The sequence below is a fragment of the Eucalyptus grandis genome, chromosome 3 (assembly GCF_016545825.1).
Source record: "Eucalyptus grandis isolate ANBG69807.140 chromosome 3, ASM1654582v1, whole genome shotgun sequence".
Lineage (NCBI taxonomy): Eukaryota > Viridiplantae > Streptophyta > Magnoliopsida > Myrtales > Myrtaceae > Eucalyptus > Eucalyptus grandis.
The window spans coordinates 66487926-66515788 of record NC_052614.1 but is presented as its reverse complement, the minus strand read 5'-3'; the positions used below and the strand labels follow the sequence as shown (position 1 = coordinate 66515788).

Genomic DNA, 27863 nt, shown 5'->3' with positions numbered 1-27863 from the left:
CCCGTGACAGGGCGACTTTCTACTTATTGTCTTGAAGAATCTTCTTGAGAGACAGTCTGCTCACAATGGGCGGGTGCTGAAAGTAATTCTAATGTAAGTTGACCTCTTAAAGTGGACAAAATCATTCTGAACTAATTTATTTATGATGATTGATGAGCTTTAGGTAACGCCTAGCATCTGCTTTATTTTCCTTTACCAGGTCTGCGACGGTTGATTCGGCTTTGTTCTCAAGATACTTTGGTAACTGCCCTGTAATAACAGCACAAGGCCGGACACATCCTGTGACAACATACTTTCTGGAGGATATACATGAGACGCTGGAGTACCGTCTTGCTTCAGATTCTCCAGCTTCTATAAGATGGGAAACATCCTCTAAAGACAAGGTATCCCACTAGTGAAACGTGCAACTTCCAAGTTCAAATTTTTGACATTCAGCCCTGACCAAGATCGAGAATGTTCAAAAAAGATCACTGAATTTTTTGAAAAAGAATCTACTTATGTCTCTCAACTGGAGGGCTTTTGATAGGATTAGAACATCAGCAGCACTATGTCTGTAAAATATATTTGCTTTCTGTGTTCACTGAAAAGTTGATTGCATCCGGCATTCAAGTGATGGCTACTATCAAACAATTAGGGTTCTATGTTGGCACCTTCAGTCCTTATTAAAGATTTGAAATAATGTTCAAACGATGGCTGTAAAGTAAATGCCCTCTCTGCTAAAATATAGACATTCTATGGCTAGTCACATGCCCTCTTCATGTAGAGACAACAAGCACTAGCTGTAACATGTGTTCTGTTTCTGGACAAGGTGGACGTGTTTAGCTGTACATGTTTTGTTATTGTTGAATTCAATGCATTTGAATAATGCACATGCAAGAATGTGGATAAACATGATTGCTTAGTAATTTTCCTGTCAGAAGCCATGGACTTGATTTTGTTGATCTGCCAAGCTGTATATGTACACGGCACTGTCATTCCTCGTCAGCCAATTGTTTAGGCTGCCTGTTTGGTTAACAAAAATTGTTAGTTTTTAATTTTTCTTCCCAGAAGATAACTCAGTTGTTGGAATTCCATTCTTCCTTTTTTGCATATTTCCTTTTTTCTTTTATGACCTGCTTTTCAAGGATACTGAAAATCTCATTAGTGGAATTTCTTCCTTACACATCAACCTATGTTTTGGAAACTTGGGTGTTATCTGTTCATCAACCTATGTTTTGGAAACTTGGGTGTTATCTGTTCATCATGCAGAGTTCCCCCCCCTTCTAATTGTCATGTATCTGCCTTCATTTCAGAGAGGTGTGGACAACCATCGAGGGAAGAAGAATCTTGTCTTGTCTGCATGGGGTGATGAATCTCAGCTGTCAGAAGACCCTGTGAATCCATATTATGAGCCAAGTAATTACCAAGCTTATAGCGAGCAAACTCGCCTGAACTTGGTAAGTGTTAATAGGATCCACTTATCAAATAATGGATTACTTTTCTTTCCAATTACTATTTTCCAACTTCACAACCTTCTATACAGAGAAAATTGAATGAGGATATCATTGACTATGATCTTCTTGAAGACTTGGTGTGTCATGTTGATGAAATTTGTGGTGATGGAGCAATACTGATTTTTTTACCCGTAAGTCGCTTAAATTATTGTGGAAACTCGGTTTTGTGATGTTTTCATACTGAAAAAACTGTAATACTCCTCTTTCACCACGTACACAGGGAGTCTATGAAATTCATCAGCTAGTTGATAAGTTGACCGCCTCTTATCGTTTTAGTGGGCCATCATCTGATTGGATTCTTCCTTTACATTCATCTTTGGCACCAAATGACCAAAAGAAAGCTTTTTCACAGCCTCCTGCAAATATACGCAAGGTATGCTTCTGTTGTAATTTTCCCAGTTCCCAAGATTAAGCACTCTTCTGACTGCGGTTCACCTTGATTCTAAGCAGAAAATCACTCTTCTTGTTTTTCAAATGGCCAATACACTTGATAATGGCTTGCTCGATAACAGATATATATGATGAAAAGTAGATACTTGGAGAAGGGAAAAGTTTTCCTGTCTAATCATTTGATTCTGCATCTCATCCACAATTTTCCTGCGTAATGAGTAGTTGCAGTTAAACGAGTTTTGTAACATTTGTTGATTGAAGCAAGGGATTAAATTGACACTCATTTTTTCCAGTGTAAAAATGGAATAGAAAATGCATTAAGAATTTTTTCTTTTGGTACGTTATCATATATTGGTGGTAGTTATCCAAACGAGCATGGAATACCTAGGAGACAGTGCCTTACCATGAAGATGAAATAAGCAAGAAGACCTTCTATGACATTTAAAGTAGGAATTTTATACCTTATACCGGGGTTTTCTACCCAAGTGGTCTAGAAACTTTGCCTTTTTTTTTTTTAATTAAGGATTCTCATTGAGTGAAACTTCTGTAACGGGGTGGAGTTAGGAGGTTAGACAGTAAAGCTAGATTGGTCCAAAAGTTCTGGGTGAAGAAAGCTGCATCTGTGCTTGGCAGATGCCAGGAGCACATTTCACCTTTATTTTCAGAAAACGAAGAAGTTGTCTTACCGTTTGCTTTCTCTGGAAAGAAGAAATCTTAAGTCATTTCTTTTCTCATACTTGGAAGAGCATGTTTCTCATGTTGATGATATGTTGGTTATTTTTATGACTTTAAGTTCTTCTATCATATTTTCATAGGTCATTGTAGCTACAAATATAGCAGAGACAAGTATAACAATCGATGATGTTGTTTATGTCATTGACAGTGGAAAGCACAAGGAAAATCGGTATAATCCGCAAAAGGTTGGTGCTTCACTCCTCTTCTATTATGATTTGCATTGCACCGCAAGCATGTAGAGCATAGTGCCAGGATAGTCTTGTTTGCATTTTATTGCTTAGAATAACCATCTGGCATATCATGGTTTACTATTCATGGCAGATCTTCAATAATGCAAATAAGTGGCATGCTTAGAGTACCTTTGTTTGTATGTGAACACCTGCTATGTCCATAATCTTATTGCTTGAAAATAAGCTTTTGTTTGTGGCTCACTTGTCTGTTAAGTTAAATTAGCTTGTGATCTTGTTCTGTAAAGTGTGAATGTTCATATGCTAATCCATCTGTGCACCTTTGTTTGACTACATTTTATGGGCTATGCTCATAAAAAGTCTTGGGTATAGTTGATACCTAATGGAATGGGTCATGATAATTGGAGAAACTGTAACTTTCAGGGAGTTTATGCACTTTTTACAGTGGCTTGATTCTTTTGTCTAGAAATTAACTAGCATGGTAGAAGATTGGATATCTCAAGCGAATTCAAAACAGCGGCGAGGAAGAGCCGGGCGTGTGAAACCGGGGACGTGTTTCTGCTTATATACACATCATAGATTTGAGAAGCTAATGCGGCCTTTTCAGGTGCTTATTGTTGAATTGATTTCTGATGGTTTTCTATTGTTTAGACAGTCAATTCTATTTGTTTTTATTGTGTTCACTTGATTGTTTTATGATGGAAGGCTCCTGAGATGCTTCGAATGCCCTTGGTAGAGTTGTGCTTACAGATTAAGCTACTTTCTCTGGGTTACATAAAATCCTTCCTGTTCAAGGTAATTAGTGTTCGTTCTCAATCAAGTGTCTTTTTTCCTCTTATTTTGTAAAGATATTAGTTTACTTTGTTCAATTATTCTGCTTGGCAGGCCTTAGAACCTCCAAAAGAAGAGGCTATGACTTCAGCAATTTCATTGTTGTATGAGGTACTTCTTAATGACCATCAGTAATTTAATCTTAAGTTTTGGTTCTGAATTAGGAACCTAAAGAGACTTGGTACTTTACCTTAAAACTTGCCAGAAAGATGATGTTAGCAGAATCATTTGATGGTTTGTCATACTCATAAATAGATATTCACTATTATTCATTAATTCTGAATTCAGGTATTTTGAATATTGTGGTATCCCTGCAAATTTATTTATTACTTTATTTTTATAGGTTGGTGCATTGGAAGGGAATGAAGAGTTGACTCCTCTCGGATATCATCTTGCAAAACTTCCAGTTGACGTACTGATAGGGAAGGTTTGAACGAATTCAACACTTATACTCTCTGTGTCCAATGTTGTACTTGGGAATACAAATCGTAGCTTATTTTACTTCTAGAGTTACTGAAATATTAAGCATGTCCACTTTTTCTCATGTCATGAGAGAAAAAGGCATGTCTACTTATACTAAAAGAAAGTAAAAGGTGCGAATTTGCCTTACACTGTAATATATATAGTCGTCCCAGTATATAAAACTGATCTGATTGGGGGATAAGTACTTGGATTCCTATTTGTTTCAATTTTGTTGATGGATCAAGGCATACCCCTAATGGGAAAGTCTTTCATTATCATGAGCTATCTAACAATGCATTGGAAGTTATTCTGATAATATAGAGTGGAACATAGGAATGCAATAATTCAGGAACGATTTCAATCTGATTTACCTTGATCACAGAAGCTGAATTGGTAAAGTTTTCTATTGACTACATAAACAACATCAGTGTACAAACACGTCATCTCTTTCTAGGCTAATTCATCATTGCAGCCTAGGATATGCTTTATCAATATCCACAGTATATTTTGTTCCACTTTGCAATTTCCTATAATTAAGACTTGTCTCCACCAAATAACTTATTTTCTCAAATTTCATATATGGTGAGATGTTGGCAGGGAGAACCTGACTTTGCTGATGAAGGTTGGTTTTGTCATTTTATTTCTTTCCTTGGTCACTTTGCTAAAGAATTTGCAATTTTCATTCAAATTCCAGATGATGCTTTATGGTGCAATTTTTGGCTGCTTGTCACCCATTCTTTCAATATCAGCTGTTCTGAGCTACAAATCCCCATTTGTGTACCCAAAGGATGAGGTTTGTTCCAGACTTCTTTTATATTCTGTTTTATGACTTTGCACATGAACTTGGGCAAGTCTATGACAACATTATATTTTCATCTTCAGAAGCAAACTGTTGAAAGGGCAAAACTGGCGTTGCTGACCGATAAGACAGATCTAAATGAGGGCGACCGGCAGTCCGACCATCTATTAATGATGGTTGTGTACAAGAAATGGGAAAAAGTTCTTAATGAGGTTTGCTGGCTTTCGCCATCATTAGGTCTTCAAATAGCTCTCCAAAACCATGAGTTATGAAATTCATGATAAGTAGTGGTAATGCATGTTCAGGACAATGATTATGGGATCGTAATATGTTTTCTCCTTTTCTATGCTTATTTCTTTCTTTTTTCCTTTTGAATATCTCCTGCATGTAAGTTAGTTTCATAAGTTGGGTATTCGCCTGGTGGATTGTGCCAAAGAGACTTTATTTTCCAGTTACCTTTTCGTTATTTACCATTTCCCTCTCTTTTATAAATTGAACTTCTGTAAGTGAAGTAACTCTCTTTTGTTCATAGTGAGATTTTGTGGAGGGAAAGTGATAGAATATTCATATATTAAACCACACCTTCATTTAACAACTTAAGCTTTTAGAGTAGTTGGTAATGGTCCCACAGAATCTCACAAATATAATATACGTAATTTTCAAACAAAACCATGTCTATCCAAAACATGCTGTTCACTACTTGTACCGTTGTTTTTTCTGCAGAAAGGAGTCAAAGCTGCTCAACAGTTTTGCAATTCATACTTTTTGAGCAGTCCAGTTATGTTCATGATAAGGTGAATTCCTCTTTAACTTTCCATGTTGGTAGTAAGCCAACTGGTCCAACACCACCTTCTTTCTTTCTCCGCCTTCTGATTTTCTGATGGAGGTACTAATCTGTAGGGACATGAGGGTACAGTTTGGAACTCTGCTAGCAGATATTGGCCTTATCAGTTTTCCCAAGAATTACCGGGTGGGTGTTCTACCTGCAGTTAATGCACTAGTTGATCTGTATATTATGCATTTTCTTCATTATACTATTGCATAATGTAAAGTTAGTTGTAGTACATAATTTACAACCTAGGATGCTAATTTGAGATGTTCAATGATCGATAATTACACTATTGGGTAGCTGTAAGCACTGATATCCTTATATTCTCAAGCAGCTGTAACTGTTGTTTCATAATACAACCATTTTACATTTAATGTTATCAAAGGTGATTTTATAGAGATCAGATTTATTGCTATAGTGAAGTTAGAAATTGTTTATCAGAAATATCACCATTTACACAATCTTTCCTTTTTTCTCTTATTAAAAAAATATTACAGCTACCACAAAATTGGTACATGAATTATACTATGGTTGCTGGTACTATATTGTGTAACTGTAGAGAATTATCTTTAGTCCTTTACTTATCAATTTTTCTTGGTGATATAATTAAAGAATCATGATTGACACCTAGCTACTCAAAATAACAGAAAATGTTTAATTTTGTTTCTTTATTAATCTTGGTAGAGGAGTAAAGACAGCAACGACAAATTGGTCAAAGTATATGGTTTGGAGAATGGCATGTATCTGTAGAGAATTATATTTACTCCTTTACTTTTTTGATTTTTCTTTGTGATTAAATGAAAGAGTATATAATTGACACCTATATATCCAAAATATTAAGTTATGGATTAGAATTCTTATCTCTCAAATGATGTGCCCTATGGATAATGCATTGTTTTTATGAGCAACAGATCACTTTATCATCGATGTGCTCAATGACAAATCAGATCTTAGCGGAAAAAAAAACAGTGCAAATAGCATGAACATTTTGTTCTTAACTCGAAATTCAAACTATAATTTTTGTTATGCCAGTAGCATAATTATTTTACTGGAATGGAATGGGACATTCTAGCTCACGTTAGTTTCTAGTGAAATCTTATGATTCTTCTCATCCAACAACAGGAACTCCAGATAAAAACCAATGCAAAAGATTAAGGGCAAGGGTAGCATTGTTCTTTTTTTGGGTAGTAGTCTCTCTCTCACACACGTGTGCATGCGTAATATGTCCATTAAGATGGATTATGGATCCAACATGGTAAATAGACTTGAAGGACACATGGATGGGCTGATCATCCAACCACAAAACTTTAGTGCGCCCCCCCAAAAGAAAAAAAAAAAAATACGAAGATACACACCAATTAAATCTGACCTGCCTGGATATGTTTTGTCCTTCCCCCGCTTCCCCTGTGTCTTATTGGCTGGGTTCACGTAGAAATTTCTTACCAGAAAATGTATATCGTCTTCCACTAAAAGGCTATTTTACTTATTTAACCCATGGTTTCCCTTAGGAATGTTTTCATATATAGTCCTAACTTACTACTTTATTGAAACTTGTTGGTTATAAGTCTTATGGTGTACTCATCGTGAATTTAGCTTTAAGTCTTTTATGCATTAGGTGGTAAAAGGTGCATTACATCATAAGGAAAGAACCCACCTTTAAATAAGTTCTAACAGTGACATGATTATGTGCCCCAGGTTATGCCAAGAAAGAAGGAAAATCTGGACAGTTGGCTTTCTGATTTATCACAACCTTTCAATAGGCACTCGCATCATCCTTCAGTTGTAAAGGTAAGAAAAAAATTTCTTTCAGTTGACTTTGGCATGCAATTTCAGTGCTAGTTATGATATCAAATTGAGGCCGATTGAACTGGTTTGACAGGTATTCCACTGTTGATTACACCGTATACTAGTAAATGCACCTCAAGCCTGATAGGCGATCAATGGTTGAGTAATAAAAAGATTTTCCCTCAAAAGTTTTGGCTCCTATCGTCAAATTCCATTATCTTTTTTCTTCCCAATTTTCTTTTTTCAGATCATTCATAGTCAAATCATTAAGAAGTGGTTGATTTGTCAAATGGTTGAATAGGTTGAAGTAACATTTGGCTCTTTTTTTATTATTGTGTTGGAGACATTTTTTCATGAGTTTGGTTTTCCGGTTCATAGGTTACATCTATTGTCCACAGACTCTATACCATATTCTTTTTGTCTGATGATATCATGGTAGTTTATTAATTTACATTATCTTTGTAGGCAATTCTGTGTGCAGGTCTGTACCCCAATGTGGCGGCCACCGAGCTAGGAATGGCTGGGGCAGCTCTTAGCAATCTTAAACAGTCGACTGGTCTGTTGTCAAAGGGTAGTCTAGCCTGGTATGATGGAAGAAGGGAAGTTTACATACATCATACTTCCATCAACAGTAGCCTTAGATCATTTCAGTACCCATTTCTGGTCTTTCTTGAAAAGGTTTGTAAAGTTTTAGCTAATTAAATGCAGTAATGTTTTCTTCATCTTCTACTTTTGTATGTGTTATCAAATTATAAAAATCTGTTCCAAGCTCAGCTCTATGACTTGTTGATACCATTTCTTTCTTTTTTCTGACCTCCACCTCTTAGTCTTGTTGTCGACCTTTCCCCTGTTTCTTCTCCCCTGGCTTTTCTCTATTATTGTTAAACTATGAAAACTAGGATCATAAGACACGTTAACTCATTCTTTTTTCTATATTGGCATGAATTGGATAACTGGCAAGGTTTGGTCATGAAACAACTGGACATTCATTTTCTTCAATGGGGAAGTACACATGACTAGTTCAGTGCATATTAAATAGGGGTCCAAGAGGGGGTCACAGTGAGCAAATTGTAGGCTGGTAGAAAGAGCTCAAAAAGTTGCCTCCAACCTTGAAATGCACTAAGTTCCTGATCTACATGTATACTTCAGTAAGGACGACTGCAAATTTTTCTGGGCACACTGATCTAGCTAGAATTTAGTATTATTGGTCAGACAAATAGTTATTTATAAACGCTAAGGAATTCAATTTGTCTAGCAGTACTTTCTGGCAGCACATAATCTGATCATAAATTAGGTCCTGGACTTTTAGATGTCACAAGAATCAGTTTCCATGTTGGCAATGCTCAGGTTTGCAATAAACCTTATAGAATAACCGTGTTGTTTTGGAGAGTTTGCTCAGTTTGTTTCTCTGGTTAGTGCATAAAGCTTTTATATTTCTAATAAGCATAAGCTGATCTAAAGTGCTTTTCCCTGAATTGACAATGATAGAGTGAACTTTTGAAACCTGGAATTTATCTGGGTTTTCCTTATAATCGGGCCACATGATTCACACATTCATGGTAAAGCGCCTATTCTTAAAGAGTATAGGGAGGTCAGTACTTTTGTAGATGTGAAATTGGTTCTGTGACAAACAGTTCATTTCACAAGTGGCATACATGTCTTAAGTTTTTGTTTGAGCTCTAGAACTCTGTAGGCTGTGAGATATGATTTATGGGTCACGTCAAGCCGACACTTGTTGCTTGTTGAAATCCAATTCTGTATAGAAGAAATAAATATTCACTGCCTTCTTGTGATTAGCTAATTTGATGACTACAATGTCATTTTTCAGGTAGAAACCGGCAAGGTATTTCTGCGGGATACGACCATTGTTTCGCCTTACTCAATTTTGCTTTTTGGGGGATCCATTGATATTCAGCATAAGGTAGTCTTCTTGTTGAATTTCTCTTTGAATATATGCATGTATTTGTAAACTAGGAAGTAGAAAATACATCAGAGTCTCCCCTCTCCATTTTCTTTCTGAAAGAAGACACATAAAAGATCTGGTTAATGATGACGGTAATCCACTTTTAGTCTGTGAGGATTCAGTAGTGATAAGATGAACTGAGGGGAGATAGTGTGTTCATGTTGACGGGTGCAGATGCACCTGTAATAAGTGTCTTCTGCCTCCTGGAATAGCAAAATCACACTAGTTGAACATGCCCAATGGATTTTTACTGTTTTGTAAAGATGTCCGTTGTAACTTTAGGGATTGACTTGAAGTATTCCAGATGTAACTTTTTATGTGAAAAACTCATACGGTTCCAACTTGTTGGAATTTCTCCAATTGTTGGGAATTTTTCTTCACGCTAAGTGGTTATGATGATTGGTTGTTTCAGTCCGGAGTCCTAATCATCGATGGATGGTTGAAACTGATGGCACCAGCACAAACAGCTGTCATATTCAAGGAACTTCGATTGATGCTTCATTCTGTGTTGAAGTCGCTTATCAGAAATCCTGAGGTACTGCTGTATGCTTCCCTTTCATCTGAAATTATGGAGTACTTTGAAATTGATTTATATGCCTAAAAAATTTGTACTCATTTGACATCATCTGATCTGATTAAGTGAATCTTTAAATTTCAATTTGAGTCACCACCTTCCAAGTCATTACCTTCACTGCCTTTGAATGAGTTTATCCTTCGATTCAAAATGAGTTTTGTCTGAATTTGGAATCTTATCCTGCTGCTGACCTTGACAAAGTGGACAACATTTGCCTTGTATAGCATCAACCACTTTACTGTTCGTAAGGTGTACTCAGATTGGCTGTTACGCTGTCAAATCATTGCACAAGAAACCTGTGCAATGATGCTGTGCAATGATGTCTGCAACAAACTTTGGACAACACTCATTTTTGGTCTATTGCAAGTTGGAAGAAATGACCTTTATTGCTTTCTTCGAAGCTGAAGATGTTTGATTGGAGATATGGACATATGAGCATCATACCCTTTCTTCACATGAATTGCAAGTATTAGTTGCAAACATATGCTTATTTTGTGTTCACAATTTACTATACAGTTTCCTTAGATGTGGATAGATGCAAATTGTAGAGTATCCTTCTGATCTCTGGTTCCGTATTCTTGCACATGGTAATACACAGTGTGCTGATGCAGTTCCATGTTTTCAGGATACATCTGCTAGCAATGAAGTCGTCAGCTCCATCATTCATCTGTTGCTACAGGAGCAAACGCCTGTCAACTGAACTATGAAATGGCATCTCAGCAGTCTTCTCCTGTTCACAATTGGGCATGTTATGCCAAAATGTAAGATCCAACTTATAGTGTGATGTTCACGAATATGATTCTCAATGATGTTTCTACTTGCCTGTGGATTCTCTTGACACTATCTTCCATGCAGTCTGGAGGCCGATGCATCTGCTTCATGTCATCAGAACTCGATGTTGATTGCAAAGTTAAGTTTCTCATGCCATCCTTCAAGCACATGAAGTGAAAGATGCGTCTATCCAAGTACAGTGGCTGCAGAAGAGATTGTGCACATAATACCTTATAAGCCTTCAAATTACATGATTCCTTTTGTATGTCTGACTGTAATCCATCAAGTTATCTTCGGCATTATCAGTCTGGTAGCCTTCACATTGTTTTAAAGGTGTGAGGCTCCATGAACAGATCGAAGATCTAAGAAAATTGTGGGTATAGCTGGAGTATTTATCCATACCATATCGCTATATCCGTCTATTGTATCTTAAGGTTATATTGGTCTTCAAACTCGTGTCTTTCTTTATCAAAATTTCTTATTTGAATTGTTTTTCTGTCATCCGACAATGCTCGTCCTTACTAACATTCACGCTCCTTGATGAAATAGTGGCTGAATATTCTCTAATAGAGTTCTCAATATAGTTCTGATATACCATAACTTGTAATTGAAAATTTGGTGAACAGTTTACAGTTTCAGCTGTGGAATACCAAAGTCAACATGCATTATGCACACGTGATTGGCATAGAGAAGAGAGCCACAATCTCTGCCACGGCGCGGACTCATTTGGCCATTTAGGGTCTGAATGATTCCATTCTTTTATTCCCCAAAAAAAAAAAAAAAAATCAAAACAGAACGGAAATCAATTTGGAAACTTTTTGTTTTTTAGAATAGATTTAGAACAGATTCAATAAATAGAAGAAAAAAAAATTGATCTTTTGTTCCAAGAAACAATTTTAGAATCAAGTCCATTTTCTTTTCTTTCTTTTTCCTTTTCTTCTTCTCTTTTCTCTTTGGCCGGTCCTTGACGATTGGCTAGGCAAGGGCTGACGACCTCGTCGGAACATCACTGGCCCCAACAAGGCTGAGCCTTGTCAGTGGTTGGACGAGGGCGAGGCTACCTCATGATGGCTTGAGGAGATCGAGCCTCAGCGAGGGCTAGGCAAGCCTCGTCGGGCCGCTGCAAGAGCGATGTCGCTTGGCCATGATGAGGCCAACCTTGTGGTGGCCTGGTAAGGTTGAGCTTTGCCGATGGCTATGCAAGTTCTGCCTTATCAAATCTGGGCGAGGTGACAATGCTTTGACGAGGTTGCTGGCCATTGTTTGGTTAGCCGCTAGCAATTGCTAGGTTTTTGATTGACCATAGAGGAAGAAGGACAAAAATAAAAGGGAAAAAAATATAATAAAATTGTTTAAAATTTTAAAGAAATTCTAAATCACAAAATAATTTGAGATTTTACTAAATGCATTTCTATCTTAAGAATATAAATTTTAAGCAGTTATCAAATACTTTCAAATGCTCAAAAACTCATCTAGGGAATAAAAGAAAAACAATTTCCAAGCAGAAATTATTCTTAGGAACCAAATGATTATCAAACAAGCCTTAGATGCCTTGGACATATTCTTCAATGGCTCTTTTCTTTACTCGATCTAGCTATTGATGATTCGTATGAAATTGATGATGCGATGCAATCCCACATGCATTAGATTCTCTCATGTTAGTCATAATCTATAGCATTTTACAAAGTTGGAAAAAAATTTCAACTATTAAAGGATTTTAAAGACCTTAATATATGCATTTCGCAAGTATTGAATTTATGAGTAAATATATGAATTATAATTCTCTGCAATCTCTCACTTGTTTCATAATTGTAATCTAATTTTTCTATCCTAAAATAACCCTCCTAAAAGAAAAATTCAAATCTCAATATTTTTATCCTAAATTCAAACCTTTCTATATGTTTATAAATTTATATATATATGGAAAGAAGGATGGGAGAAAAATGACGTCGGCTTCAATCCGAATGCATCATAAAATGGTCATGGTGACGTGGGGATTACTTTTTTTTTTTTTTTGGTCGTACGTTGGGATTACTTTCAAGCGCGGAAAAGCAAAACAAAAGTGATGGTTTTCAGTCAGCCTTTGCGTTGAGCTTTCCTTCGTCTTGCAACCGGCAATGACAATGCACTTCGAAGCAGCCGACATTCCAGCGACGGAAGAGCCGTCCGAGTCCGGAAGACCGCGACGGTTTCCGGGAAAATTCCTAGCTCTCGATGGCGGGCCTCATTCAAGACCGATTCTTTCTTAATTCCGGATTGCTTCTTGGGATTTGGCTCTTAGCTTGGACCGACTTCGTCTCGTTTCAGTGCCGTGAATTCTGTGCATGAAGTGAAGTCAAATGTTCCGGGATATTTTATGTATCGCCCACGTTGTTCCCACGTTGGAAGCACTTGAAGCGAAGTTTCCTTTTATACGTTCAAGAGATGGTTTGCTTTGAATGCTTGCTTTCAGACAGTGGTTGACTGAAGAAACTGCATTTTTTTTTTAAAGATTCGTGAATATTGCACATGAATTCCCAGCACAATGATGGGGAGGCAATATGAATGCTTTCAGTTGGTGGTTGTTCGAGGAAATTGCATTTTTTTTTTTTTAAAGATTCAAGAATATTCCACATGAATTTCCCAACACCAATGATGGGCAGGCTGAAGTAGTTGGTTTGGACAAATAATCATGGGAAAAAAAGTAAGCATTTGTTCTCTCTCTCTCTCTCTCTCTCAAAGTCAAATCCCATGTGGTGTATTGCAAGGTAGATTCCGGGAAAGTAGAGAGAGGCGTGTTGATATTCAGTTTGACAGATTCTGGGGTAGGCTTTTTTCTGTAGGTTGGAGGTCAGAAGTGGGCGCAAAAGGTTTTACTGTCGAGATCCTACTTTTGTACTTGTCTGGTGACTGTGTAAATGGATAAGCCACTGTCGTTTTCGTAACCGACATTAGGAGAGGTAATTTTTCAAGAGATTTGGAGGAAAAGTTTTAGAAATGTCATTAGAGGAGCAACCGACCGACCAGTTGAATGGTAGAGATTTCAAAACTTGGTCCCCAAGAATCTCTGTTATTGGTCAAGAAGGTCAAGACTGTGTTGCGTTGGCGATCGAGGTAATTTGAATTCTGGTGGGTTGACCATTTGAAGCTTGGTTTTAGAAAGATATATAAGGGGAGCTTGGCAGCCTCAGCTGAGGACTCCGTCAAACAAATCATTCATTTGCCCTCTGTTCATTCATTGAAAGATCAAACCTTCTCCTCACCTGTTGTAGTTCTCGTACATCGTCATCATGATGTGCAAAACAATTGTAAATCTTCCGACCCCTAATCCAGTGTATAGTAGACCCCTTATTGCTATTTCTGGTGTTCATTATCCATTTACTCCCAGGAAAGCTGTTCAGAGATCTAATCATAGAGCTCGGAAGGTACGCATCCGGGAAACTCTTTGTGCTCTTCCAGCACAATTTTCGCCAAAGAAATTTCATTGGAGCAACAGGTCTCATGAAGATTTTTGTCGGAGAAAAAGAGTGCAGAGCAGTTATTCAGATACAGGGGAAAGTTCTGATCTGCAATCATATAGCTCTGCAGATTTACCGGGTGTCGAGTATGAAGTTTTCTTGAGCTTCAGAGGCCCAAATACACGCAAAGGGTTTGTGGATTGCCTCTATCATGGGCTCATGGATGCTGGGATCCGTGCTTTCAGAGACAATGATGAGCTTTCTGTTGGAGGGAGGATCACTTGGCTACTCCAAGCAATCAACAACTCAAAGATATGCATACCCATCTTCTCCAAAGACTATGCAGAGAGTGAATGGTGCTTGCGTGAGTTGGCACAGATGGTGGAATGCAGTAAACTAACTGGGCTGGAAATTCTGCCCATATTCTACGATGCTAATCCATCTGAAGTAAAGCTGAACAAGGGACCATATTTAGAAGCCCTCCGTCAACACAAAAAGAAGCATAAACCCAATCTTGTGCACCAATGGGCAGAGGCTCTGAAGGAGGTTGGAAAGATCAAGGGCTGGGAGTTAGAAAAGGACACTAATGGGTAACTTTCTTTAGGCCCTTGCTGCTATTTTATTTCATTAGTTGTGAATTATATTTGGAATATTTTGTTTAGTTCTCTTAATCAAGGAAACGAAACAAAATTGGTGGATCTGCAAAGAAGAAGCACAATCAGAATTTCATTCTTGACTCATGTTTAGTGATATTGTCATTTTCTTTGTGTCAAACTGAAGTCCTTTTACCTTGTCTTGCTGTTTAGTCCCTGGATGTACTAGAACGGCGTAATTCATTCTCTGAGATTCCGTCTGCCTTAATCTTATTGGAGTATTCTCACCTCTCTTGCTGTCAACTATCCATGTAATGCAGGCATGAAGGAAAACTCATAGAGTTAATAGTTCGAAAAGTTCTGGTTAGCTTGAAGGTGCACCATTTGAATGTAACTGACCAGTTAGTTGCAATCGATGATCACGTGGATAAACTTATGAGAATGCTTAATGTGGGTTCCAATGATGTTAGGATCATTGGGATTCATGGAATGGGTGGCATTGGAAAAACCACTCTTGCCAAAGTTGTGTTTAACCAGCTTTCAAGTCGTTTTGAGTACTGTAGCTTCCTCTCAGATGTAAGAGAAACATCACAGAACAAGGGTCTCGAATTTTTGCAGAATCAACTGATCTCGCACATCCTTAAAAAGAAGGGTCCAGAAATTACTAATGTTGATGAAGGCATCAACACAATCAAAGAGAGATTCTCTGGTAAGGAAGTTCTTATCCTTCTTGATGATATTGACAAGAGAGCGCAGTTAAATGCGCTCGCAGGAAAGCGCAATTGGTTTGGTCCAGGCAGTAGGATCATTGTTACAACTAGAAACAAAGATGTGCTTAATGTGCCTGAAGTTGATTGGGCATATGAACTGGAGAGAATGGATGCAGATCAGTCCATTCAACTTTTCAGTAGGCATGCATTCAGAAGGGACTGCCCTCCCGATGATTATTTGGCTTACTCAAATAAGGTGGTCGACATCACTGGAGGCCTTCCTTTAGCTCTCGAGACCATTGGTTCATTTCTCTCTGGGAAAATAAAAAAAGTCTGGGAGGACACATTGAAGAAGTTGGAAAAAGTACCTCGCGAAGAAGTTGGGAAAAAGTTGATGATAAGCTACGATGCTCTAGATCACTGGCAGAAGCAGATCTTTCTTGACATAGCATGTTTATTCATTGGATTTGACAAGAGAATTGTCATTCACCTGTGGGACAATGCTGACTTCTACCCAGAGGAAGGTATGGAAGTCCTTCATCTCATGTCTTTGACAAAGATTGGTGATGACAACAAGCTGTGGATGCATGATCAGCTTAGAGATCTCGGTCGAGAAATTGTTCGACAAGAAAGTAGCATGGAATTCGGGAGGCGCAGTAGATTATGGAACCATGAGGAAGCATTGCACACATTAATTAATCACAAGGTAAAAAAATTTCCTCGTTGACCTTTATCTTAAGTAAATAACCATTCATTTTGGGGGCTTACTCACTTTGCTTGCATAATGTCGAATGCTGTTATGAGCTTTGACTAATGGCCTCCTTAAAATTCTCTAAACTAGGAATAAGCTATTTTGCTGAGCTATACCCAGACTTATTGTGCATTTGTCCTTACTCTCTTTTTGTTGCATTTGTAGGGCACTGAAATGGTCGAAGCCCTCTGTCTTAAGTTTGATAGCAAGTCACAGTACTATCTCACTCGAGTTGAATTTTCAAGTCTATCCAACTTAAGGTTCCTCCAGATCAATGGCGTGAACCTCGCTGGTAACTTTGAAAATCTTCTTCCACAGTTAAGGTGGCTTTGCTGGCATTATTGCCCTTCAAATTTCTTGCCTACCAATTTTTATCTGAGGAATCTAGTCATACTCGATCTCTCTTGGAGCAAGATCAGCGAATATTGGGAGGGCTGGCATCAAATCAAGGTAGGACATGCTCTGTTACTCGTGTGATCTTATTCGTGGCTCCATATTTCAGTATACCTATGTTTTTATCGCTCTCACTGTTGTTATTCTTGCAGATGTCGAAGAACCTGAAGGTTCTTAATCTTACAGGATGTGTATGCTTATACAGGAACCCCGATTTTTCTCCCTTTGAAGCTCTCGAGATATTGATTCTTGAAGGCTGTGAAAGTTTAGTAGGAATCGATGCATCCATTGGTGGCCTAAGACATCTTGTTTCATTAAACATGAAGGACTGCCATTCAATCCAAGAGTTGCCTGAAAAGTTGGGCTCTATGGAAGCTTTGACAGAGCTCATTGTTGATGGAACCTCTGTACAAGAAATTTTCATCATGCCTGGAGGAACGAAGAACCTCGAAACTCTCAGTGCCCGTGATTGCAAGTCATTGACCCAGATTAGGAGCTCAATCAGCCAGCTGGAATCTCTCACATACCTTGCATTGGATAATGCCAAAATCACTCATCTTCCAGACTCTATTGGAGAGCTAGTGAAACTTGAGTGCTTATCTCTGAAAGGTTGCAGGTCAATAAATAAACTTCCAGACACCATCGGGCAATTAGAGTCATTGGTCGAGCTGGATCTTTCCAGCACAGGGATCACTGAGTTGCCCGATTCAATAAGCAATCTGAAAAAGCTGAAGGTGTTGAAAGTGGAGGGAAGTTACATAGAGCAAATACCAGTTGTTATTGGGATGCTGGAAAAGCTTGAGGAGATTCATGCCAAGGGTTGCAGCCTGGAGGGTGACATTCCTAGTGATATAGGAGAACTTGCATATCTGAGAATCTTGAGCTTGTCAGATAACCGTATCTGTAGTTTACCAGAAACTATTTGTGGCCTCTCTCATCTGCAGACCCTTGATTTGGAGTTGTGCAAAGAGCTCAAGGGGCTTCCAGAGCTTCCTGATAGTTTGATTAATTTACGAGTTAGTTCTCAGTCAATGGAGAAAATCCCAGATCTCTCCAATCTGATTAATCTGAGGCAGTTGTATTTGTCTGACGGCTCTCATCTACAGGGGTTTCCCACCAATGACCCAACCAAGCTGGTTCATGATCCTAGCCCCCTGTGGCTTGGAACGTTATCCAAATTGGAGACATTGCAGCTTTCCCTCTCAAAAATCACTACATTACCAGCTGATCTGGGTTCACTTTATCGGCTCAAGAAACTGGTATTGTCTTGTGTAGATCTGCAATCTTTTACTGAACTTCCCTCAAGCTTATCTACACTATATATAGGGAACTGCAAGTCTATGACAATTGTTCCTGATCTTTCGAACTTGAGAAATCTATCAGAGTTGGAGCTCCTTCACTCGGCTATATCAGAGATTCGGGGCCTTGAAGGGTTGGAGTCGCTTCAAGTTTTTGATGTGATATACTGCAAATTGAAAACGCTTGATGGGCTTGAGCGGTTAGAATCTCTGAGACGCTTGGTTCTACGTAACTGTGAGTCTCTTGACAGGTTACCCAATCTCTCAAACTTGAAGAAGCTGAAAGAATTTAAGCTGCGAGACTGTGAGAAGTTGCTCGAGATCCAAGGGCTTGATAAATTGGTGTCATTGGAAGAACTGCAGATATCCGAGTGCAGATCCATCGGGAGTTTCCCTGATTTGTCATACTTGAAAAAGTTGAAAGTTCTGGAAATCAAGAATTGTGATAAGATAAAGGATATTGGAGGGCTTGACAGATTGGAATCCCTGGAGGAATTGCAGATTTCGGAGTGCAGATCCTTGGAGAGACTACCGGACTTTTCAAACTTGAAGAAGCTGAGGGACTTGGAGATTGACAGTTGCGAGAAGATAACTGACATTGAAGGCCTTGACCAGTTAGAGTCCTTGGAGAACTTGAGAATTATTGGCTGCAAATCTGTGGAAAGGTTGCCGGACTTAACGAACTTCAAAAGCCTGAAATCTCTGTACATTGAAGATTGTGAAAAGATACGTGAAATTGCTGGTCTTGGTATCCTGCGATCCATCAAAGGAGATAACTGTTTCTAGGCGTAACACTGCTTTATTGGCTTCAAATTAAGCAATGGCAAATTGTTTGTGCAGGAAAAAAAGGCGAGAAGAAAGTACTCGAATGTTGTTTTTCTTTCTTTCTTTCGTTCTTTTTTAAAAACAGTGTCCTCCATATTTGTTCAGCTATAGATGCAACAGGATTGTTAGCATAATGAAACAATTTTACTGTATATGTGAGGTGCTAATAAGAATTCCTTTCCTTTCCTTTCCTTTCTCACTGGTTCAGGGGAGAATTTCTCTTGTGGTTCTGTCATATATAAGCACAATGATGGAGTTGAGGGCTCAATGTATGAACCTACTTGTATCTATCAGCACTTAGCAGCCTAATGATTTCTCTCTGCAGCTATTTGTTTTTGAGTTTATGACACTATAAAGTCAATAGGATAGTCATCGCATGGTCTCCAAAAGTCTGTTAATTCCCTCGTTAATATCAGCAGTGCTACTTATTCAGACTGTCAAATAAATCAGCTCAAGAATTACATACTCGATGTTTAAGCCCAGTACAAATTCTACTCAGCATTTCTTTTTGCATCTCTAATTCTAGTTCCAGCATAATCTGGATACTGGATCACGAAATTCATGTCAAGCAGGCCTCGAGTCGAGTTTTCTCTTGCTATGAGCTTTGAGAGCTAATGAAGAGTCGATTGTCATTTCAGATCAGAGCTTTGAAGAGAAATCGAGGCAGAAATAGCAAACAGTTTGATGGCAATTGCCATTTAGTGGACCAATCTTGCCATCACGTACTAGTAGTGACTGTCAGTGTAACTCAACTCTTTGCACACCTAAAAGGCTGTTGCCTTTAACATATTTTCGTCTCTTCTGATGGAGTTGGCAAGTTAGTGCTATAGGATCTAGTAATAAACTTTCCCCAGATGGAACCTGGAATCACAGTATATACAGCCTCGCTCCATAAAGTCACGCAAGCCAGTATTATATCTTTAAGTAGTGGACTATATAATGAGGGTTCTTCTTAGAACACCTAATGCCAAATCTAGCAAACCTACTGCTGCACTTTTTTAAGTCTTTTTCTTAGGGGGGAAGTTTACTTCCATATGATTACCTTCACGTGGCAATTATTTTAAGTTTAGATTGCCATTGCTTGCAAACTCTTTTCCTTTTAACATGGTAATTACTTTCACATGGCAATTTCTACGGACTTGACCTCATTGAATTGGGGCAAGGGCACTGGGGTCCCGAGCTCGACCTCAGTGGACCCAGGTCCAAACTCGATGGACCCGAACTTGGGCATCGAGTACTCTAACCTGAGCGTCAAGGAACCAAGTCTAGCAGCCTCTAGGACTCAAGCTTGACCTATGTGGACTTGAGCCTGGACATTGGGGATCCGGGGCATGAGCACCAGGGTTTGAGGCTCGACTTTGATGGGCCTAGGCATGGTGCTCGAGATTTCAAACTGACCTCTATGGATCCAGGCACGGGCATCAATATCTCGAGCCTGACCTCAGCGATACCAAGCCCAATTGTCAAGCAAATGGACACATGCACCGGGATCTTGGGCCCGACCTCTTAAAACCTGGTCTCGACCTCTAAATCTAGCCCACTGCTCAAGCACGGAGTATCTCGTTCAAGTCATGACCTAGTCATATTTTGAAAAGTAATTTCAGAATTTCAAAAGATAAAATTCATTTTTCCTGAATTTATTTTCCTAAGCAATTAATTTATTTCATCTTCCTTCTCCCTCTCGCCAAATTTTAAAAAAAAAAAAAAATCGAATCACGTCCACTTGCAGAGAATAAAAATAAAATAAAATAAAGATGAATGATTTTCAGTCACAATTCGAATGCATCCTAAACCGGTCCTAACTGACGCAACTGACGTAACTGACGATGTCGGGATAACCTTTATTCAAGCCGGTGATGGGTTCCGGTCGGTCCTTCCGTCCGTTGAGCTTCCCTTCGTCTCGCGACCGGCAATGCGCTTCGAAGCAGCTGCGGGTTTTTCAGCGACTGCCCCCTCTTCAGCTCGAACTCGAGCATGAAAGATCGCCACTGTTTCCGGGGAAATTCCCCTCTTCTCCGCGCCGCCCTGGTTCAAGACTGGTTCTTTCGTTTATGGGAATTTGACTCTTGATTTAGACGGGCTTCGTTCCTTGGCAGTGCTGTGATATGGGCATGATGGGAAGTCCAAGATTTCCGAAATATGGCATAATCGTCCGCGTTGTTCCCGCGTCGGAAGCATCTGAGCCGAAGTTTCCTTTTTGCAGCTAAAAGTCTTTGCTTTCTTATGATTGAGGAGACATTCTCTTTTTTATTGCTTGCTCATAAAGAAATGAATTTTAAATATGTTCCAAGCATCTGATGGATCTGACAAGAATGCATCTTTTTAAAATTCATGGACATTGCACGTGAAATGTCAACGCAATTTATGAGAAAAGAGGTTGGGTTTGGCTGAAGTCATTGGTCTGAACACATAATCATCGGAAATTAAACAATTCGTGTGTGTGTGTGTGTCTCTCTCTGTATATATATTGTATCTGTCAAAGTCAAATCCCACATAGTGTATTTTAAGGTATAATAAAGTTATGTTGTGAATTAGTTCAACAGATTCCGGGGCAGGCTTCTTCTGCAGTTTGTGGAAAGGAGGCTTCAAAAGGGAAAGCAGAATTTCTTCTAGTTGGGGTGCAAAAAGGTTTTACCGTTGAGATCCTCCTACTTTTGTACTTGTTCGGTGACTGCAAATGGATAAGCCAATGTCATTTTTTAGAGTGATATTTGGAGGGAAAATTTTCTCGAGATTTGGAAAAGTATTAGAAATGTCATTAGCGGTGCGACCAATGAGTTGACAGCTGGTAATACTAAAACTTGCTCACCAAGAATCTTTATTGGTCTAAAATGTCAAGACCGTGTTGTGATGGCAATCAAGATAAATAATTAGAAGTCTTGCAGCTCCTATCTTGGTTTTAACGACTTTCATCTACTAAACTAATATTTGAATGCCAGCGGTGTGAACTACTGAAACAAGGTTTTGGAGAGATACATGAGGAGCTCAGCTGCCTCAGCTGAAGACACCATCAAACATATCGTTCATTTGGCCTGTTTTTATAAGGATAAAAACTTCTCACCTGTTTCAATTCTTGCATCATCTCATCATGATATGCAGAACATTTGCAAATGTTCCAACCCCTAACCAAATGTACAGTAGACCCCTCATTGCTAATTCTGGTTTTCGTTTTTCATTTTCTCCCAGGAAAGTTGTTCAGAGATCTAATCGTAAAACTCTGAAGGTATGCATCTGGGAAACTCTTCGTGCTCTTCCAACACAATGTTCACAAAAGAAATTTGATTGGAGCAACAGGTTTCATGAAGATTCTCATCGGAGAAAAAGACTTCAAAGCAGTTATTCAGATGTTGGGGAAAGTTGTGATCTATCATCTTATAGCTCTTCAGATTTACCAGGTGTTGAGTACGAAGTCTTCTTGAGCTTTAGAGGCCCAGATACTCGCAAAAAGTTTGTAGATTGCCTCTATACCAGGCTTGTGGATGCTGGAATCCGTGCTTTCAGAGACAATGATGAGCTCCCCGTTGGAGGGAGGATCAGCTTGCTACTCCAAGCAATCAAAAACTCAAAAATATGCATACCCATCTTCTCTAAAGACTATGCAGAGAGTGAATGGTGCCTGCTTGAGTTGGCACAGATGGTGGAATGCAGTAAACTAACTGGGCTGGAGATTCTGCCCCTATTCTACGACGTGGATCCATCTGATGTGAAGCTGAACAAGGGACCATACTTAGAAGCCCTCCATAAACACAAGAAGAAGCATAAGCCCAACCTTGTGCACCAATGGGAAGAGGCTCTGAAGGAGGTTGGAAAGATCAAGGGCTGGGAGTTAGAAAAGGACACTAATGGGTAGCTTTCTTTAGGCCCTTGCTGCTATTTTATTTCATTACTTGTGAATTTTATTTGGAATCTTAGTTTAGTTCTCTTAATCAACGAAACGAAACAAAACTGGGGAATCTGCAAAAAAGAAGCACAACCAGAATTTTAGTCTTTGACTCATGTTTATTGATATTGTCATTTTCTTTGTGTCGAACTAAAGTTTTTTACCTCATCTTACTTTTAAGTCCCTGGATGGACTAGAACGTCATAACTCATTCTCTGAGATTCTGTTTGCCTTAATCTGATGATCTTTCTTATTGGAGTATTCTCACCTCTCTTGCTGCTATTTTATTCCATTACTTGTGAATTCTTTTTCGAACCTTAGTTTATCTCTCTTAATCATGGAAACGAAACAAAGATGGGGAAGCCGCAAAAAAGAAGTAGAACGAATTTCAGTCTTTGTCTCATGTTTATTGATATTCTCCCTTTTTTTTTGTCTGTATCCGTGAATAGTAATAAGAGATGTTTGGAACTAAAGTTTTTTATCCGATCTCACTGTCAAGTCCCTGGATGGACTAGAATGGCATAACTCATTCTCTGAAATTCTGATTTCCATAATTTGATGATCTTTCCATGGGAGTATTCTCATATCTCTTGCCATCAATTATCCAAATAATGCAGGCTTCAAGGAAAACTCATAGATTTAATTCTTCGAAAAGTGCTGGTTAGCCTGAAGGTGCACCATTTGAATGTAACTGACGAGTTAGTTGCCATTGATGATCACATGGATAAACTCATGAGAATGCTGAATGTGGGTTCCAATGATGTAAGGATCATTGGGATTCATGGAATGGGTGGCATCGGCAAGACCACTCTTGCTAAGGTTGTTTTCAACCAGCTTTCAAGTCATTTTGAGTACTGTAGCTTCCTCACAGATGTACGAGAAACATCACAGAACAGGGGCCTTGAATTTTTGCAGAATCAACTGATCTCACACATCCTGCAAAGAAAGGGTCCAGAAATTACTAATGTTGATGAAGGCATCAACACAATCAAAGAGAGATTTTCTGGTAAGGAAGTTCTTATCCTTCTTGACGATGTTGACGAGAGAGCTCAGTTAAATGCGCTCGCGGGAAGGAGTAGTTGGTTTGGTCCAGGTAGTAGGATCATTGTTACAACCCGAAACATAGATGTGCTCAATGTGCCTGAAATGTATTGGAAATATGAACTGGAAGGGATGGATGCAGATCGGTCAATTCACCTTTTCAGTAGGCATGCATTCAGAAGAGACCGCCCACCTGATGATTATTTGACCTACTCAAAAAAGGTTGTTGACTTCACTGGAGGCCTTCCTTTAGCTCTTGAGACCATAGGTTCGTTTCTGTCCAGGAAAACAAAAAAAGTTTGGGAGGACACATTGAAGAAGTTGGAAAAAGTACCTCGTGATGAAGTTGAGAAAAAGTTGAGGATAAGCTACAATGCTCTAGATCACTGGCAGAAGCAGATCTTTCTTGACATAGCATGTTTATTCATTGGATTTGACAAGAGAATTGTAGTTCACTTATGGGATGAAGCTGATTTTTTCCCAGAGGAAGGTATTGAAGTCCTTCGTCTCATGTCTTTGATAAAGATTGGTGATGACAACAAGCTGTGGATGCACGACCAGCTTAGAGACCTTGGTCGAGAAATTGTTCGACAAGAAGGTAACATGGAATTCGGGAGGCGTAGTAGAATATGGAACCATGAGGAAGCATTGCACACATTAATTAATCACAAGGTAGAAATTTTTCCTTGTTGACCTTTATCTTAAGTAAATAACCGTTCATTTTGGGGGCTTACTCACTTTGCTTGCATAAAGCCGAATGCTGTTACAAGCTTTGACTAATGGCCTCCTTAAAATTCTCTAAACTAGGAACAAGCAATTTTGCTGATCTATACCTAGACTTATTGTGTCATTTGTCCTTATTCTGTTTCATGTTGCATTTGTAGGGTACTGAAATGGTTGAAGCCCTCCGTCTTAAGTTTGATAGCAAGTCACAGTACTATCTCACTCAAGTTGAATTTTCAAGTCTATCCAACTTAAGGTTCCTCCAGGTCAATGGTGAGAACCTTGCTGGTAACTTTGAAAATCTTCTTCCACAGTTAAGGTGGCTTTGTTGGCACTATTGCCCTTCAAATTTCTTGCCTACCAATTTTTATTTGAGGAATCTAGTCATACTCGATCTCTCTTGGAGCAAGATCAGCGAATATTGGGAGGGCTGGCATCAAATCAAGGTAGGACATGCTCTGTTATTCGTGGCTCCATAATTCAGTATACCTATGTTTTTATCGCTCTCACTGTTGTTATTCTTGCAGATGTCGAAGAACCTAAAGGTTCTTAATCTCACGGGATGTACGTGCTTATACAGGAACCCCGATTTTTCTCCCTATGAAGTTCTCGAGATATTGATTCTTGAAGGCTGTGAAAGTTTAATAGGAATCGATGCATCCATTGGTGGCTTAAAACAACTTGTTTCATTAAACATGAAGGACTGCCATTCAATCCAAGAATTGCCTGAAAACTTGGCCTCTATGGAAGCCTTGACAGAGCTCATTGTTGATGGAACCTCTGTACAAGAAATTTTCATCATGCCTGGAGGCATGAAGAAGCTCGAAACTCTCAGTGCCCGTGATTGCAAGTCATTGACCCAAATTAGGAGCTCAATCAGCCAGCTGGAATCTCTCACATACCTGGCATTGGATAATGCCAAAATCACTCGTCTACCAGCCTCTATTGGAGAGCTAGTGAAACTTGAGCGCTTATCTCTGAAAGGTTGCAGGTCAATAAATAAACTTCCAGACACCATCGGGCAACTGGAGTCATTGGTCGAGCTGGATCTTTCCAGCACAGGGATTACTGAGTTGCCCGATTCGATAAGCAATCTGAAAAAACTGAGAGTGTTGAAAGTGGAGGGAAGTTACATAGAGCAAATACCAGTTGTCATTGGGATGCTGGAAAAGCTTGAGGAGATTCATGCCAAGGGTTGCAACCTGGAGGGTGACATTCCTAGTGATATAGGGGAACTTGCATATCTGAGAATCCTGAGCTTGTCAGATAATCGTATCTGTAGTTTACCAGAAACTATTTGCAGACTCTCTCATCTGCAGACCCTTGATTTGGAGTTGTGCAAAGAGCTCAAGGGGCTTCCAGAGCTTCCTAATAGTTTGATTAATTTACGAGTTAGTTCTCAGTCAATGGAGAAAATCCCAAATCTCTCCAATCTGATTAATCTGAGACATTTGTATTTGTCTGACGGCTCTCATCTACATGGGTTTCCCACCAATGACCCAACCAAGCTGGTTCAAGATCCTAACCCCATGTGGCTTGGAATGTTATCCAAGTTAGAGACATTGCAGCTTTCCCTCTCAAAAATCACTACATTACCAGCTGATCTGGGTTCGCTTTATCGACTCAAGAAGCTGGTATTGTCTTGTGTAGATCTGCAATCCTTTACTGAACTTCCCTCAAGCTTATCTACACTATATATAGGGAACTGCAAGTCTATGACAATTGTTCCTGATCTTTCCAACTTGAGAAATCTGTCAGAGTTAGAGCTCCTTCACTCGGCTATATCAGAGATTCAGGGCCTTGAAGGGTTGGAGTCACTTCAAGTTTTCGATGTGATATACTGCAAATTGAAAAAGCTTGATGGGCTTGAACAGTTAAAATCCCTGAGACGCTTGGTTCTACGTAACTGTGAGTCCCTTGACAGATTACCCAATCTCTCAAACTTGAAAAAGCTGAAAGAATTTAAGCTGCGAGACTGTGAGAAGTTGCTTGAGATCCAAGGGCTTGATAAATTGGTATCATTGGAAGAACTGCAGATATCCGACTGCAGATCCATCAGGAGTTTACCTGATTTGTCGAACTTGAAAAAGATGAAAGTTTTGGAAATTAAGAATTGTGATAAGATCAAGGATATCGGAGGGCTTGACAGATTGGTATCCCTGGAGGGATTGCAGATTTCGGAGTGCAGATCCTTGGAGAGACTACCAAACTTGTCAAACTTGGAGAACCTGAAGGACTTGGAGATCGAGAATTGCGAGAAGGTAACTGACATTGAAGGCCTTGACCAATTGGAGTCCTTGGAGAACTTGAGAATTATTGGCTGCAAATCTGTGGAAAAGTTGCCAGACCTATCGAACTTCAAAAGCCTGAAATCTCTGTACATTGAAGATTGTGAAGAGATACGTGAAATTGTAGGTCTTGGAATCTCGAGATCCATCAAAAGGAGGTAACTGTTTCTAGGCATTACACAGCTTTATCTACATCAAATTGAGCAATGATAAGCTTTTTGTACAGGAAAAAAGGGCAAGAATAAAGAATTTAAATGTTGCTTCTTCTTCTTTTCCCCTTCTTTTGAAGGCGTCCTCCATATTTGTACAGATATAGATGCAAGTGGACCGTTAACGGGATGAAATTATATATTGTACAAAGTCTGGGGTGCTAATAAGATTATCTTTGTTTTCTCACTGGTTCATGGGATATTTTCTCTTGCAGTTCCTTGTCATACATAAGCACAGTAATGGAGTTGAAAGCTCAATGTATGAACTTTCTTGTATCTATCAGCACTTTGCAGTGTAAAGATTTCTCCTTGCACTGTAATGGAGTTGAAAGCTCAATGTACGAATCCTGCTATCACGTAAACTATTGACAGTCAGTGCAACTTCAAATTCGACTCTTTGCACCCTAAAAGAAGTTTTCACTGGGCAGATTTTATTCTCTTATGTTGAAGATGGCAAATTAGTACTATAGGACTTAGTAACAAGATACTTTCTCTCAATAGAACCTGGTATGTTCTTCAAACACAATAGCAGATTTAGCATCCTGCTACTGCACTCTTTAGTCTTTTTCTGGTGGAAGTTTACACTTCCATGTAATTTCTCTTACATGGTATTTATGTCAAGTTTAGCAATGCCATTGCTTGCAAACTAAATCCTTTTTAACAGAAATAGAACACCATATGAGATTGAAATGAGAAAGAATGAAGTGAAGCTCAAGAGAAGACTAGTGCGATAGCTCTGTTGAGAAGCCATTCTATTTACTCTGCAAGTCAAAGCCCATCTACCCTCGCTCTCTTCCTTTCTCCTCACTCTGAAGTGGCTAGTCTTCAACATCCAGGCCATGCTCATAACTCTGCACTTGCGAGACTCGAGCAGTAGATAGTGCAATTCCATTAA

At 39.0% G+C, this 27863-nt stretch overlaps 3 protein-coding genes across 4 annotated transcripts in view; all 3 read left to right on the top strand.

The window, feature by feature from the left end:
* LOC104452582 (DExH-box ATP-dependent RNA helicase DExH7, chloroplastic) overlaps window positions 1-11321 on the top strand; it is a 74499-nt gene extending 63178 nt beyond the window's left edge. For both annotated transcript variants that reach the window (XM_039308989.1, XM_010067036.3), the window contains exons 16-35: window positions 11-93; window positions 200-383; window positions 1293-1436; window positions 1523-1624; window positions 1714-1866; window positions 2699-2803; window positions 3273-3413; window positions 3512-3601; window positions 3692-3748; window positions 3981-4064; window positions 4794-4892; window positions 4982-5110; window positions 5622-5692; window positions 5799-5868; window positions 7423-7515; window positions 7978-8190; window positions 9341-9433; window positions 9888-10010; window positions 10675-10810; window positions 10905-11321. In XM_039308989.1, the coding sequence (XP_039164923.1) occupies window positions 11-93; window positions 200-383; window positions 1293-1436; window positions 1523-1624; window positions 1714-1866; window positions 2699-2803; window positions 3273-3413; window positions 3512-3601; window positions 3692-3748; window positions 3981-4064; window positions 4794-4892; window positions 4982-5110; window positions 5622-5692; window positions 5799-5868; window positions 7423-7515; window positions 7978-8190; window positions 9341-9433; window positions 9888-10010; window positions 10675-10749 (2109 nt within the window). In that variant the 3' untranslated portion in view covers window positions 10750-10810; window positions 10905-11321. The remainder of the gene's footprint in view (window positions 1-10; window positions 94-199; window positions 384-1292; window positions 1437-1522; window positions 1625-1713; window positions 1867-2698; window positions 2804-3272; window positions 3414-3511; window positions 3602-3691; window positions 3749-3980; window positions 4065-4793; window positions 4893-4981; window positions 5111-5621; window positions 5693-5798; window positions 5869-7422; window positions 7516-7977; window positions 8191-9340; window positions 9434-9887; window positions 10011-10674; window positions 10811-10904) is intronic.
* A 2666-nt stretch (window positions 11322-13987) lies between these two features.
* LOC104452581 (disease resistance protein RUN1-like) lies at window positions 13988-19018 on the top strand. The gene is made up of 4 exons (XM_010067035.3): window positions 13988-14847; window positions 15171-16266; window positions 16477-16761; window positions 16857-19018. The coding sequence occupies exons 1-4, from the start codon at window positions 14090-14092 to the stop codon at window positions 18786-18788; spliced, it is 4071 nt and encodes a 1356-aa protein (XP_010065337.2). The 5' UTR covers window positions 13988-14089; the 3' UTR covers window positions 18789-19018.
* A 2787-nt stretch (window positions 19019-21805) lies between these two features.
* Window positions 21806-27121, top strand: LOC104452580 (disease resistance protein RUN1-like). Its single transcript, XM_010067033.3, has 4 exons — window positions 21806-22673; window positions 23325-24420; window positions 24633-24917; window positions 24999-27121. The coding sequence occupies exons 1-4, from the start codon at window positions 21916-21918 to the stop codon at window positions 26919-26921; spliced, it is 4062 nt and encodes a 1353-aa protein (XP_010065335.2). The 5' UTR covers window positions 21806-21915; the 3' UTR covers window positions 26922-27121.
* The last annotated feature ends 742 nt before the right edge of the window (window positions 27122-27863 follow it).